We start from the raw sequence: 16,952 nt of genomic DNA on the forward strand, positions 1-16,952 counted from the left end.
GGCCAATAGAAAACACAGGTAGGAACAGACTAGACTGCTTTGTGTCGTTCAAATGGGACATACGCCAAGATCATGCAGGCGTGCTGGCTTTACTACCGGGCCACATTGCTGCTTCCAAAGTAGCTCTCGGTATTCATGCCTTCTCAACTAGTCAGAAACTGTTATGTCTTCAATGATGTATCAGTATGCTTGAGATTCAGAAAACATGGGAGAAAGATATCAATAAGAACATTCACAGTCAAAATTCGGTAGAGTAATCTTATCAGAGCCGGTTTCGCTACACAGTAGCCTGAGATGCAAACGGTCACCAGTTTGTGACGACAAATGTTGTTTCAAACACATTGAAGAAAAACGTAGCATTAATTCACAAACAGCTCAAGAACTGTTATCAAAACTGCTTTAAATTCTGGACTGTCTCGCCTTATTGTAATATACTTTCGTGGATCCGAGACTTCCTGTCCTTATTGAACTTCTTGGAACTATGGCTTGTAATTAATTGTATGCAATACCTGGCAAAAAAGTGAAGCACCCAGAAGGGCAGGACGAATCGACATGGACTTCACAGGTTGAGAAGGTATGTGATGTTGTTTCGGTGATTATAGTATCGAGTCCAGTTTAAAAAGAACATTCCAATATGAGCCCACTGGTGAGTATGACATTACGCACCCTCTTGGCGTGGCTGCTTGCACTGATTCGGTGCCATAAAGCGTGGCACCTTCTCCAGGGGCAAGCTGATCCACAACTCTTGCATCTAGTCCTTTATAACCTAAATACTGGCACTGAAACAGAGTTAAACATCTGAACTGGCCCCTCATGTTCTATAGGGGCAGATCTGCGGATTTTGCAGAGCACGGGAATACCTCAACATTATGCAGTTCCTAGAAACACGTGTCAACATCGTACTGTTGAAAAATGATGCCATGATAGCCGAAAGGTTCTAGGCGCTTCAGTCAGGAACCGCGCGTCTGCTACCGTCACAGGTTAGAATCCTACCTCGGGCAAGGATGTGTGTGATGTCCTTAGGTTACTTAGGTTTAGGTAGGTCTAAGTTCTAGAGGACTGATGACCACAGATGTTAACTCCCATTGTGATCAGAGCCATTTGAACCATTTGAACTGTTGGAAGTGAGATAATACGTGAGGACACAGGACGTCTGTGACGTGTTCTGTTCCATTATACACTATCTGGCCATTAAAATTGCTACACCACGAAGATGACGTGCTACAGACGCGGAATTTAACCGACAGGAAGAAGATGCTGTGATATGAAAATGATTAGCTTTTCACAGCATTCACACAAGGTTGGCGCCGGTGGCAACACCTACAATGTGCTGACATGAGAAAAGTTTCCAACCGATTTCTCATACACAAACAGCAATTGACCGGCGTTGCCTGGTGAAACGTTGTTCTGATGCCTCGTGTAAGGAGGAGAAATGCGTACCATCACGTTTCCGACTTTGTTAAAGGTCTGATTGTAGCCTACCGCGATTGCGGTTTATTGTATCGCGACATTGCTGCTCGCGTTGGTCGAGATCCAATGACTGTTAGCAGAATATGGAATCGGTGGGTTCAGGAGGGTAATACGGAACGCCGTGCTGAATCCCAACGGCCTCGTATCAGTAGCAGTCGAGATGACAGACATCTTATCCGCATGGCTGAAACGGATCGTGCAGCCACGTCTCGATCCCTGAGTCAACAGATGGGGACGTTTACAAGACAACAACCATCTGCACGAACAGTTCGACGACGTTTGCAGCAGCATGGACTATCAGCTCGGAGACCATGGCTGTGGTTACCCTTGACGCTGCATCTTGGACAGGAGCGCCTGCGATGGTATACTCAACGACGAACCTGGGTGCACGAATGGTAAAACGTCATCTTTTCGGATGAATCCAAGTTCTGTTTACAGCATCATGATGGTCGCATCCGTGTTTGGCGACACTGCGGTGGACGCACATTGGAAGCGTGTATTCGTCATCGCCATACTGGCGTATAACCGGGCGTGATGGTATGGGGTGCAATAGGTTACACGTCTCGGTCACCTCTTGTTCGCATTGACGGCACTTTGAACCGTGGACGTTACATTTCAGATGTGTTACGACCCGTGGCTCTACCCTTCATTCTATCCCTGCGAAACCCTACATTTCAGCAGGATAATGCACGACCGCATTTTGCAGGTCCTGTACGAACCTTTCTGGATACAGAAAATGGTCGACTGCTGCCCTGGCCAGCACATTCTCCAGGTCTCTCACCAACTCAAAACGTCTGGTCTATGGTAGCCGAGCAACTGCCTCGTCACAATACGCCAGTCACTACTCTTGATGAACTGTGGTATCGTGTTGAAGCTGCATGGGCAGCTGTACCTGTACACGCCATCCAAGCTCTGTTTGACTCAATGCCCAGGCGTATCAAGGCCGTTATTACGGCCAGAGCTGGTTGTTGTGGGTACTGATTTCTCAGGATCTATGCACCGAAATTGCGTGAAAATGTAATCACTTGTCAGATCTAGTATAATATATTTGTCCAATGAATACCCCTTTATCATCTGCATTTCTTCTTGGTGTAGCAATTTTAATGGCCAGTAGTGTAGTTCCCCCTCAGTCACTACCAACGTAACCTGAAGCCATACTTTATAGCTCTACACACCATGACACCAGGAGTAACACCGTTACGGCCTTCCAAAACTTTGGGAGTTGGATACCTCTTCTCAGGTGGCGGGCATAATCTCGAAGATGGCCGCCTACAGTAATGCAGAACCGCGATTGATCACTAAACACTACTAGTCACCATTCACCCCCGGTTTTCGCTCCACTCCAAACGCTGCCGTTTGTGGTAAAGTATTAACGGCAGCAGATATACGGGACGCTAATTTCCTAGTCTGGCTGCAGCTAGCCTCCGATTAGAGTGTGGGATGACAGAATGATGCAGGGAGTCTATTACTTGATGCCAGATGGCTGGGGTGGACTGGCAGGGGTTACAATGTATTTGGTGCATGATACGATGATCCTCACTTGTAGTGGTCAGACATGGCTGACCAGAACTTTGATGATGAGTACACCTTCACTCACGATCCCATTTATTCCAACATCGGATCAACATCACATCTAAATGCCTCACCAATATGGATATTGCACTATTCGGCCATCCAGCCATTTCTAGACCCAGAATGAAACAGCATTCACTCTGTGAGGTGCTGATAATGCTATCTCACACGAGTACGCGGCATCTCTCTGTCCTTCATAATGATCACTCATCATCGGACGTTGTTCATGCTTCTTATATACCCTACGGAGCCTGGTAACAACACAAAACATGAACAACACTAACACACTCTGGTGGTCATTCTACCTGATGTACAGAACTGCAACTCTAATCGTTTACACATTCGCCCATGATGTGTACTTGTATGAAGTAATATTGACATCCAACATTTTTTGTTCGGTCAGTGTTTTATCACAGGAAAATTTAATTACTGTGACATGAACAAGGTTACCTCTATTCAACATATACTTCACTCAACACCTCGCTTTAGAGTATTCGGAACCAAAATTACCTTACTTAATTTGTTTACCTACGAGTACATTTCAATACTAACCACTGTCGCTCAGGGACAAACAAGGCAACCCATATTCGACACTGTTTTCATAAACACAGCACAGGAAAGAAGGGAAAATATTTATGCTTATAAGTAATTAAAATAACATATCACATTCGAAATTAAACTATGCATACTTAAATTGAATGAATTTTAGAGTGGCGAGATTTTTTTAAATTTCACTGCTGAGGACTGTTGAGAACTTTATGTTGAAAAAAGCGTTTATTTTTCGCAGCAGGTAAGTATCCTTTTACGTGTTCGCTGCTTCAGGATAAAGAAAGATTGTTATGGAAATTCCTTCCAGCAACTCCAACGGTCCAATAATTTTACTTAGGCACGTCCGGATACAGTACTGGCGGAAACTTATACTTTGTCTTTAAATTATGTTGACGAGCTGTATGTCTTTAATTGGTGTTTATGAGCTGTAGAATGTGAACCAGCGCTGGTATTGGAGTCTCTTTTTTCCATTCCTCAAGCTGCTCATGTATAACTCTATCTGGCTCATAACTGCCGATGGAAGAGTAATACTAACGGATCAACGTTTACGATTGCTCGTACCGGACACTTACTGCGTCCTGCCAGCTTCGTAACCAGTCTGCTTCCACTGTCGTTCTTTACTGTCCAACGGTATTTTTTTGATCGTAACATCATATGGCTATAAATTTATCTAACTCGTTAACAGGAACTAATGAGAATATAATACATTTACTTATTATTCATGCAATAATAGTTTAAAGACCTGGTATTTTGTAAGAACGATGATAAATGTCTAGTTTTGATCGTATATAATGAACATTTCAAATGTGGATACAAAATAGTAAGTACCCGTTTAAATAAATAAACAAAAAGATAAATAATTTACTAAAATTCTACATTGTAGTAATACCAGAATGAGATTTTCACTCTGCAGCGGAGTGTGCGCTGACATTAAACTTGCTGGCAGATTAAAACTATGTGCCAGACCGAGACTCGAATTCGGGACCTTTGCCTTTCGCGGACAGCGCACACTCCGCTGCAGAGTGAAAGTCTCATTCTGGAAACATCCCCCAGGCTGTGGCTAAGCCATATCTCCTCAATATCCTTTCTTCTAGGAGTGCTAGTTCTGCAAGGTTCGCAGGAGAGCTTCTGTGAAGTTTGGAAGGTGGGAGACGAGGTACTGGCAGAAGTGAAGCTGTGAGAACTGGGCGTGAGTCGTGCTTGGGCAGTTCACACGGTAGAGCACTTGCCCGCGAAAGGCAAAGGTCCAGAATTCGAGTCTTGATCTGGCTCACAGTTTTAATCTGCTAGCAAGTTTCATTGTAGTAATACATTAGTGTTCACAGCTGGCGATGGTTCAAGATTCCTTAGATGAAAGTTATCATCCAAGAGTTATACAATAAAGAAATTCCAACAGCACCCCGCAACCTTGAAAGTCTGCTAGCCTTTCTTTCGGGATGCACATATTACCAACATCAATTCGTACTGCAAAAGCATATAAATCGACAATGATGGGTAGTAAATGAGAGGGAGGGTACATAGTGTCACGAAGGAGAATAAGGGAGTGATCGGGAATATGTGGTGTAAAAGCCTGTCGTTATGCAAAGGAGATATTTAAAATTCTCATATTTTCTTTACAGTGTGCAAAAATACGACTAATTCATTTATTTTTTATAATAATAATATATGTAATTTTACATTACATAGTCTAAAGCCTAAAATCTTGTGAATGCAACAACTTTCTTCTGTCATTAGCTGTTCATTGTTACATGTAACTGTCACATTCTGTTCTCTTCTCGATTTCTTCCAAATATTTCTTCGTGGTCCATCCTCTTCTTTCCCTTCCCAGGACTTTACTTTCAAAAATGTTAGTGATGAAAGTATTGTGTCTGATGGCAAATCTAATAAATTTTATTATTCTCACATTTTCTACATCAAATAAAAAAATCATCCCTCTCGTGTGTGACTTTAATTTTTATTGTATATGTTATAAACAGCGTACGTTAACATCAAGCATGCAGTTCAGACAATATGTGTGTGGAAAGAGCATTTTCTTATTGAAAATGGTGTCAGGATACTATCATGAGAGCTAACACTCGAAGATACCGAATGTCTGTGACGTAATGCCTCCCTGAATCATTTCCATAGATGACCTGAAATCATACCGATGGCGTTCCTATTTGACATTCGTACAATTTTAATGACGAACTGTGCGTATTACAGCTGATGATGGTAATGTGAATATTGCAGTTCTCCATGTATAACTTTTAAGTTACTATATGTGGCTGTAACAGGAAGGGCTGAGGGCGGGTGTGTGATGAGACAAACTGTAGCACAATTAAAGAAAAGTTTCAAACAGCGAAAAAAAGTTAGATAGTATTTAACGATTTGTGAATTTCTTTCCAGAAAATTCCGTCATGGATGGCTGCCGTAAAGAGATTGATCCCTGACCAGCGCCGTGGGTGAGTTCTACAAAATATTAATTACCTGCATAGAAATTTCTGGCATCTTAATCTAGCTTGCCAGGAATAGTACAGCGTCCAGTCACGGTAGAATAAAATGGCTTCGCAAGTGGAAGATGAACAGTTCGTTACTCTACACTATTAAAAAACAGTTAGCGGAAAATGGGGTGGTTGCGCACCTAAGGGATTTTGATTATAATCTTTATTATATAACACCTAGAGGTTCCAATTTACGTAGAGTAGTGGCCACATTGGTTTACTGTAACATATCTTAAAACTATAAACGTACAACTCCATGCTTTAGAAAAGAAACTGGTAAGTATAGCATCATCGGACTGTGTCATTTTACCCGACATACCGGGTACAGTACAAAATATATGTTTTGAATATTACTTTTATTAAGCAAAACACTGAACAACATAGTTCTCAAATGGTAAATGGCGAAAATATCAGCTTAGTTAACTGAGGAATACATATAAAAAAATAGTTTTCTGACAAAATAGTGACAGAAATAAAGAAGATTCGAGTGACTGGTCTCTTGCATATCTGAAGAACAACTAATGCTTCTTCAGACAGGAGTCACAGTTACAGTTTTGAGGGCTGTCCCACCCACTCTATTCAGAATGATACCAAAAGCACAAGAAATACACAGGTACCATTTATCGCTATCTTTCTCAAATTCACCACATACTACGCATACACCTTTGCCTCTGGCCTACTTTGTCGGGTGGCGCTCTGTCAGAATTTCCGTTATGAACAGCACTGACGGCATTTCTTATTCACCCGCCATCCAAGAAGCGCTCTATGTTTTACGGATGTACATCCTCATCTGAACAGAGGGACCCATTCTGATAAAAATGATTCACTGTGTTATTTTGACTTGTTAAATATGCGTTCATTAAATTGCATTTAGCTACCTACCTCCATTAGTGTCAAACTGAAGTGGGGTAAAATGATGCACTCGGTCTCTGTGCGTGAAATTACCCCAACAATCATGGCTTAAACAGGGTGTTCAAAAAAAGGTGTCGAATACTTTGAGAGGTGGTAATACTGATCGAGACAAGAAAAGTAAGTCCAATAAACAAAGGTCCTTAAACGCATACTTTCCGAGATAAACACATGTTATGGGAAGGGCTGCGCGACGACCCTTGGTTGCGGATCGTTGCAATGGCGCTACATCAAACGTGTCGACAGCCTTTAGATTTGTGTGTTTTTTGTGTAAACGACATCTGACTGGTTTCTTTTAGTGCTCATGTGGGTAACTTCACAGTTTTCATTATTTAGAGTCAATTGCCGTTTTTTGCACCATACAGATACCTTGTCTACGTCATTTTGCGATTGGTTTATGAACATCTGACGACTTTAAGATGGTAAATGATAGCATCAATAGCAAAAAATACAAGAGGGTTGCTCGGATTGTCTCCTATGTCGTCCATATGATCAGGAACAGTAGAAGGCAAGGTTGAAAAATGTATTGCTTGGGAGGAGATGTGCAAAATATTTGCACCGCAACTGCGAAAATTCAATACTTTCGTTAACGTCTGTAATTCCTTTTCAACAAAAAACCGAAAAGCAATATATTCTCCTCAGACACCTTCCGTAACTTGCTCGGCAAGCACACAGACAGTTCTCGCCACTCAGTTTCAGCTGCGCGGTTCAGTCGCGTGCTCGGCGATTCAACCGCGCAACTCAACCGCACGAATAATCGCGCGTTGTAGAGACTGAACCACGCTGTTACCACGATGAAGTCGCCGCTGTGAAAGCAGCCTAAGGCAGTTTCCTGCGACTCTGGAAGTTCCAACTCGTCGTTGTCAGCAGATACAGCTTGGCTAATGAACACACGTGATTCTTGGCTCTTGAATGACGCGTGTTCGCGAGTTGTGCGCAGTCTGCTCTTGCATTATCGTCGTCAAAGCCGACCCTGTCGCCGAGATCTTAGGAGTGAAAAATAGGCTGGAACATCCTGTTCCGGTAATGTACAGCGCCAAATCAGCCTCGAATGCGAGGAGAGTTGTCCGAAAACCGTGTATGATATGGGCCTAAAACATGACTCTCACACTTTCTTGCTGAAACCCGGCGACTGCGTACTTGAATGTGCAGGCGACTTCGTACCAAAGCACGTTTCTTCTACCAACAGTATCATGCGTCTGACTATTTTGCACTCGATGTAGAGGAACTGACACCGTTGATTCACGTTCCATTCTAGATGTTCCCTTACCCACCTCTTATGCTTCCACAGTTTTCATAGTGGACGCCTTAGGCCAAACTGATCGTGGGGAGACATTGCGTACAGTCCGGGTCGACACAGCCATCCGGTACGTGACAGATCTTCAGTGTATTGTCTCACTGTCGTGGATGATTGTCCGAATTATGTCGCTGTAGTGTAAGCCAATTCAGCGGCCGGTTTCAAGGGCTGAGAACCCATCTTACCGTGAGCTATCACTGCATGCACGGTCTGAACTTTAAGTGAATCTTCGAGGTATGTTGGTAGATTCTACAGTGTACCCGATCCTCACCGCCCTGTTCACGATCGGAAACACAGGGCGCTCAGCCGCTCAAGAATGCAGGTTTACTTTCATTGTGAAAACGTCCATTCGCTTCTCAGTCTAACTTTGTTGTGTGACAAAATACCACCAGATATGAATCGCTAATAGCTACGAGACTTACAAGGCGTATACTGTTGAGCCCACAATGGTCTGTACGTGTGTTCGTAGTATTTGTTTTGCCTATGACGTCATCGTACCAGTGTAGACGGTTTACAGCAAAATTCTTCACCATATTGTGATTGCGAATACAACAAACTTTCTTGAGACGGAAAAGCTTCTGCCAACAAATCAGCATGGATTTAGAAAGAATCGCTCGTGCGAAACTCAGCTTGACATTTCCTCACATAATATCGTGCAAACCATGGGTGAAGGGCAACAGGGAGATTCCATAGTCTTAGATTTCCGGAAAGCGTTTCACACAGTGCCGCATTGCCGACTGTTAATGAAGGTCCGAAGATACAGATTACGTCCCCAGATATGTGAATCCTTCTAAGACTTCTTAAGGAAAAGAACCCATTGCGTTGTCCTGGACATCGAATGTTGATAAAAGACAAGGGTATCGGCAGGAGTAACCCAGAGAAGTGTGACAGAACCGCTTCTATTCTCTGTGTACATAATGATCTGACGGACAGAATGAACAGCGGCTGTTAGTTGATGATGTCGTGCTGTACGGTAAGGTGTCGACGTTGAGTGGCTGTAGGAGGGCGCAGGATAAATCAGACAAAATTTGTAGTTAGAGTGATGACTGGCAGTTCCTCTAAATGTAGAAAAACGTAAGTTAATGCAGATGAGCAGGAAAAACAATCCCTTAAGGTCTGAATACGGTCTTAGTATAGTGCTTATTGACACAGCCCCGTCGTTGAAATATCTGGGTGTAACGCTGCAAAGCGATATGAAATGGAAGGAGCGTGTAAGGATTGTAGTAGGGAAGGCGAATGGTCGACTTCAATTTATTGGAAGAATTTTACGAAAGTGTGGGTCGCCTGTAGAGGACACTATGCGACTCATTCTTGAGTACTGCTCGCGAGTTTGGGATATGCACCAGGTCTAGATTAACTGAAGACATCGAAGCAGTTCAGAGTCGGGCTGGAGATTTGTTACTAGTAAGATCGATCAACACGCAAATATTACCGAGATACTTCGCGAAATCAAATGAGAAGCTATGGAGGCAAGATGACGTTCTTTTCGTGAAACTCTATTGAGAAAATTTTGGAGTGCCGACATTTGCTGACTGCAGAACGATTCGACTGCCACCTACGTATATTTCGCATAAGGACAACGAAGATTTAAAAAAGAAGAAAATAGGGTTCGTACTGAGGCACATAGACAGCCGTGTATGCCTCGCTTCATTTCCGAGTGGAACTGGAAAAGAAATGACTAGCAGGGGTACCACGTACCCTCCGCCACGCACCATATGGTGGCTTGCGAAGTATTCACCGGAATATAAATGAAAATCGGTATTAAATTGAAAACTACAAAGTAATGAAAGATGTCGTCTCATATGACTCGCCGGCCGCTGTGACCGAGCGGTTCTAGGCGCTTCAGTCTGGAACTGCGCGACCGCTACGGTCACAGGTTCGAATCCTGCCTCGAGCATGGATGTGTGTGATATCCTTAGGTTAGTTAGGTTTAAGTAGTTCTAAGTTCTAGGGGACTGATGACCTCAGATGTTAAGTCCCATAGTGCTCAGAGCCATTTGAACCATCATATGACTCGTAAATATGCTCAGACTGAAGAAAACGCGTCACAGGAAAGCTCTGGTTGAAAAGAATCCAGAAAGACTGATAGAAAACACGTCACAGGAAAGCTCTGGTCGAAAAGAATCCAGAAAGCCTAAAAATTAAGGTGCCGAGCGAATTCGAGAACGAACTAAGGCAGAATGGAAGAAGAAATGCAAAAACAACGCAAAGAGACTACGCTGCTGGCCCGTCGGGCTTACCGCGGGCAGCAACATCCTACACTTACTTATCTATTATGTAACCATTACACTACACTGTGTAACCAATGTATAATAGAAATTGATAATTAAATTACATATTATTACGAAACACTTGTTATGATTTCATCCCGGCATTTGACCAAAAATTTACGACGTGGAGCCGAACTGCGAACACAGAAATTTCTTATCTATATTACACAGCGCCTTCCTGCGAGCGAAAGTTTATTATGCCAGAGGTTTGTGATTTTTTTCAGAAGAAGAGATAAAAAACAAACTAAATAATTCACGAGTGTGGTTCAAATCTCCTTTTGAGCAGTTAATTACCGAAGGCGGACTCAGTCGGTGTTTCGAGGCTGCGAATTATCACTAAATGCTGCGCGGCGCGGCAGCAATTATAGTGTGACCCACAAAGACCTTGTCACAGGTTGCAGCTTTACAGCACAAGGAACTCCTCCAGCGCACCCAATGCACTCCTCACACATAATTAGTTTGCATACCTGTAGCTTTAAGAGGATTAGTAAATTATGGGTCACCGCATAAACTGTACGTATTACTTTTTCTTATGAATAATGTCGTCTAGATCGCTTAATGTAATTTCATTCATTACGATGTTTCAGCAACTGTTGTCATCATGATCGTACGTCTTCCATAGAATGTAAAGCTTAACATGAACTGGAATCGAACGTAGCATTATTGAATTTGAATTAAGATGCTTCATGCTTAGCTACCGCTTTGATTATTATTAACAACACTATACGAGGTGTCCGAACACTGCTGCCTCCCCCCCCCCCCCCCCCAACACATATGAGCGACACAGATCGCTGGTAATATCGCGATTTAGTGTGCAGTTTCAGCCAATATTTCGAACGGCACTGTGCCGTGTGTTTCTGCTATGAAAAATGAAATGCTATGTTTAGCGGCAGTGCTAATTGATCTCTCTGCACGTCGTCTAATATTCTAAAAGAATAAAATAATAATAATAAGTAGAACTGCCATTTTTGCAGCACTTTTTCTGGGAACTGTAGAATATGTTACAGAACACATTGACTACCTGATGATTACAGCATTGTCTCTAGAAACGCATTGTTGAGTCTTGCGTGGGACAGAAGAAACGGTTAAATGCTACCAGTTATTAGTGTTCATTACATTTTTCATTGACGCCAAGTGGGCTGTGTACATCTATCGATTCTGCATGCTTTTTAAAATCTACATTTCCTTTTTTCTTTAATTAGTCTTGTAATTTAACTAGAAATATCTACATAGTGGTTTCGCAATTTCGATGTGACTATAGAAATGCTACCAACAGCAGCACTCTGGTTTCCATAACTCGTGTTGTAAGTTTTGTGACGGAGAGTTAGAATATATCAAATGACAGGGGACCTCTGTATGGCTGTTGAATAGGTATGCCCTAAACATTCAACTCTTAATATTACATTCTTAATATTACCCCGTCTAGTTGCTAATATTCACCAGCAGGAGCCCAGTAAATTGTGACTTCCCACGAATTTCTACTTTTACAAAACAAGCTTCAAAATGCTGCTCACTGCAAAATCGAAGGGTATCAATGTTTTTAGATATTTATCCCTTCTTAATAATGGCTACAACTCCGCTTTATCTTAACTTTTGAGTGAGGTTCATGTTCCTTCTGTAACCGTATATTCTATCGTAAAGTTCTAACGCCACTGCACATAGCAAAATGAAATAAAATTATTAAAAGTCAACTTCGAATAACAACTAGAAAAACGAGTCGGAACCAGACAACCGTATTATGAAAGACTGGCTATCTGTCGCTTGGGATTCATCAGATTGCCTGGCAATTTCTAACGATCAGAGATCGAACACTGCGATTTGCCAATACACGAGCGAGCTGGGTGCAGATCATGTGACATGATGTTGATCTGTGTGATCTGTCGCCCTTCCCTGGACGCCTTAGGTTCAAAATATTACAGATGATAGAGGACCCCCAACTAATTGTTTTGAGATCTTGAACCTGGTTCAAAAATGGCTCTGAGCACTATGGGACTTAACTTCTGAGGCCATCAATCCCCTAGGACTTAGAACTACTTAAACCTAACTAACCTAAGGACATCACACACATCCATGCCCGAGGCAGGATTCGAACCTGCGGCCGTAGCGGTCGCGCGGTTCCAGACTGAAGCGCCTAGAACCGCTCGGCCACACCGGTCGGCTTGAACCTGGTGATATGGATTAGCTGTAACAGCCTGACAGATCACGTGGACATTGCTGTTGAACGTGTTCATTTCAGGCACATGTCGCAAAATTTCTGTGCACTCACCTGGCGGCGTATAATAATTGTGTCCCTCTCGCAGAAGAATTCGCACTGTTTGTTGAAGGTACACATCGTGACTCTAATGAGGACGTAGGATTCTCTAAATCCCCTGAACCATACTAAATTTTTCAGGTACTCGGCAATGCTTTTATTGCAATGGTGTAATGTGTGCCACTACGTTTTGTTAAATACACTGGTATGCTTAAACACAATCCATTTTGAATAAGAACGCACTGTCGCACTGAGTTTATATCTGTCTCAGAGCACATTCTTGCCCAGAGCGACTTTATCGTGAGAACTGACGCCAAAAATTTATTTTCAAGCTATTTTGGAATACCTGTTCTCGACTGTTGGCCGATAAGAGGGCAGGAAATGTAACTTTCCTTAACAAGGGCGTCCTGCGGGCAGCCAATGCGAGGCGACAAATGGTTGTTCACGTGATCACACAAGAACTTAGCGCGGGATCATATGTGGTAGTTGGGTTTAAGCTATACTGCGCCTCATGACATTTTCCACACGGAACAATTTGTCGTAAATATCTCACTGTAATCAGCAAAACTTAACAAAATACATGTTCATAGGTCATGTTGTCAACCTAGAAGAAGCGTTTGGCATTGCAAAATAGTAGCAATGTTCGAAATTCTCAAAAAAAGCGTAAGGTATAACTAACTCTGGGTAATATACATTGAAGCGCCAAAGAAACTGGTACAGGCATACGTGTTCAAATACAGAGGTATGTAAACAGGCAGAATACGGCGCTACGGTCGGCAACGCCTATACAAGACAAGTGTCTGACACAATTGTTAGATCGGTTATTGCTGCTACAATGTCAGGTTATCAAGAGTTAAGTGAGTCTGAACGTGGTGTTATAGTCAGCGTACGAGCGATGGGACACAGCATCTCCGAGGTAGCGATGAAGTGGGCATTTTCCCGTACGACTATTTCACGAGTGTACTGTGAATATCAGGAATCCTGTAAAACACCAAGTCTCCGACATCGCTGCATCCGGAAAAAGATCTTGCAAGTAAGTGACCAACGACGACTGAAGAGAATCGTTCAACGTGGCAGAAATGCAACCCTTCCGCAAACTGCTGCAGATTTTAGTGCTGGGCCACCAAGTTCAAATGGTTCAAATGGCTCGGAGCACTATGGGACTTACATCTGTGGTCATCAATCCCCTAGAACTTAGAACTACTTAAAACTAACTAACCTAAGGACATCACACACATCCATGCCCGAAGCAGGATTCGAACCTGCGACCGTAGCGATCGCGCGGTTCCAGACTGTAGCACCTAGAACCGCGGCCACCAAATGTCAGCTTGCAAACCATTCAACGAAACATCATCAATATGGGCTTTCGGTGCCGAAGGCCCACTCTTGTACCATTGATGATTGCATGACACAAAGCTTTACGCCTTGCCGGGGCCCGTCAACACCTACATTGGACTGTTGATGACAGGAAACATGTTTCCTGATCGGACGAGTCTCGTTTCAGATTGTATCTAGCGGATGGACGTGTACAGGTATGGAGATAGCCTCATGAATCCATAGACTCTGCATGTCAGCAAGGCACTGTCAGTCTTGTGGAGGCTCTGTAAGGTGTGGGGCGTGTGCAGTTTGAGTAGTGGGGGACTCCTGATACGTCTGGATACGCCATTCATGTCCATTGTGCATTCCGATGGACTTGGACAATTCCAGCAGGACAATGCGACACTCCACACGTCCACTCTTTTGAGTTTAAACACTTCCGCTGGCCAACAAACTCCCCAGATATGAACATTGTTGAGCATATCTGTGATGCCTTGTAACGTGCTGTTCAGAAGAGATCTCCACCCCGTCGTACTTTTACGGATTTATGGACAGCCCTGCAGTATTCGTGGTATCAGTTCCCTCCAGCACTACCTCAGACATTACTCGAGTTTATGCCACGTCGTGTTGTGGCAGTTTCGAGCGAGGACCCTACACGGTATTGGGCAGGTGTACCAGTTTCTTTGTCTCTTCAGTGTACAATGTGGTGGAGTCCAAAGCACGAGGTCCAATGGCAAACTTGGTATCGCACGACAAAACGACAAGTAAGGACAGTCGCTGCCTGACGCAGCAACGAATGAGAGCTGTCGGTGTAGACACGCTCTCAAGAGGTTCGATACGGCACCGCTGCTGGAAGAGTACTTACGTAGTATTAAAAGTCAGAACAGCATCGAAGTTTATAGTCAACTGCATCTTTGGAGATTCATTCTGTAATGGTATCAAATGACGAAAGTCATAGCGTTCATCCGCAGTAACAAATACATAAATATTCCTATGGACATGAATTATTTCCAAGTTAAGCATTTCAGACTGTTCAAGTTTTAATAAACTTATTTAATATTTTGTGTGTGTTGTAGAATCTGTGCAGAAGTAAATCTAGGTTTGCTAGAATCCACTAGAGTGCCGTTGCGAATGTCTCAAGTGTTTTTTTGTCCGCCATTACAAACAATATGTATTAGACCCCAAGGCGGAACAATAAGAATGGATGTTCAGGAACGAAGTGATCGGATTAAAAAGCGTGTCTTTCACCCCTACACACAATAAATCGTAGAAGCAATGTCGGAAATGAAGTAAATGTTCAGGACTGTGATTAAAATTCAGGGTAAGATTCACTGGCGACATTGCTATCTTCCGTTGGAACGAGAAGAACTATAGGACTTGTTGAATGGAATGAAGTCTAGTGAGCACAGAATGGAAGCTGACAGTATACCGAAGAAAGGGGAAAGTAATGAAGATTGGAAGAAATTAGATTAACAATAAACCTAACATCAAAATTGGTGACCACGATATGAACGAATTCTGTTCCCCTTGAAGCAGAATAACACAGATAGGGTGAGTCAAGAAGAGGGTAAAAAGCATTAGTACAGGTGAAGACGGGGTTCTTAGCCAAATGAAGTCTGCCAGCGTCAAACATGGCCCTTAATGTACAGAAAAAGTTTTTTGAGAACGTTAAGTTTGGACCAGAACGTTGTGTAGAGGTGAACCATGGACTGTGGGAACACCGGAGAAGACGAGAATCGAAACGTCTGAGATGTTGTGCTACTGAAAGACATAGAAAATTTGGTGGAATAGAAATGAGTAGTTCTCCGCAGGATCAACAAGGAAAGGAACATATTATGAAGAATTCTGACAAGAATAAGAGACAGGATGATAGGATATGTGTTAATACATTAGGGAATAACTTGCATAGTAAAATAGGTATCTGTAGACGGTAAAGATTTCAGGAGAAGACAAAAACTGGAATATATCCAAAAATAATGGAGAACGTTGGCAGCGAGTTCTGCTCTGAGCAGAAGAGTTTGGCACAGAAGAGAAAATCGTGACAGGCAGCATCAGTCCAGCCAGAAATCTGAGGTCCCCACAAAAAAGCTTTAATTTCATGCTACCAGCTATGCTGATAATGTGGCATAGGTTGGTTTGTGTACCGAATGTGTAACTATCCTTCAGCTACTGACACTGTCGTCAGCATCCACTGACTAATAATTGCGCCTCAGGGCTACGTACATGTAAAGTATCAGTCTAGCAATGTATTACATTACCGAAATCATTATTGTGTAACAGTCATCAAACCCTCTGTGGTTGCCGCTCGTAGTTACAGTATCCCGTCTGTCCCGAGTCCAGGCGCTCGTGATTTTTGCAACACATTCGATCCTGCTACACGATACTGTATCGCTATCGGTGAAGGGAAAATTAATGGCCAACTCGGATCAAGCTTTCCACTGTTGCATTATTGAAACGGTTTATGGTACCGGTAGCCAACGGCCTTGCCGAACTGGTAACGCAGGTTCCGAAGTTCAGTGCTGTCGGGCTGGGCTAGCACTTGGATGAGTACCATCCGGTCTGCCGAGCGCTGTTGGCAAGCGGGGTGCACTCAGCCCTTGTGAGGCAAACTGAGGAGCTACTTGACTGAAAAGTAGCAGCTCCGGCCTCGTAAACTGACATACGGGCGGGAGAGCGGTGAGTTTACGGGCTGAGGATGACACAGCGGCCGGTCGGTACCGTAGGGTTTTCATGGCCTGTTTGGGTGGAGTTTTTTTGTTTATGCTACCGGTCGACAACGTCGCATTCACCGGCGATACTGGGTTAAAAGAATTAAGATTTTACTGGTGACTGCAGTG

At 43.2% G+C, this 16,952-nt stretch overlaps 1 protein-coding gene across 4 annotated transcripts in view; it reads left to right on the forward strand.

Annotated features, from left to right (window-relative positions):
* LOC126457023 (lactosylceramide 4-alpha-galactosyltransferase-like) overlaps positions 1-16,952 on the forward strand; it is a 468,934-nt gene that overhangs the window by 276,931 nt on the left and 175,051 nt on the right. For all 4 annotated transcript variants that reach the window (XM_050092998.1, XM_050092997.1, XM_050092996.1 and 1 more), the window contains exon 2: positions 5,977-6,032. In XM_050092998.1, coding sequence (XP_049948955.1) covers positions 5,992-6,032 — 41 coding nt within the window. In that variant the 5' untranslated portion in view covers positions 5,977-5,991. The remainder of the gene's footprint in view (positions 1-5,976; positions 6,033-16,952) is intronic.

This window comes from Schistocerca serialis, chromosome 2 (genome assembly GCF_023864345.2).
Source record: "Schistocerca serialis cubense isolate TAMUIC-IGC-003099 chromosome 2, iqSchSeri2.2, whole genome shotgun sequence".
In the NCBI taxonomy this organism is placed as follows: domain Eukaryota; kingdom Metazoa; phylum Arthropoda; class Insecta; order Orthoptera; family Acrididae; genus Schistocerca; species Schistocerca serialis.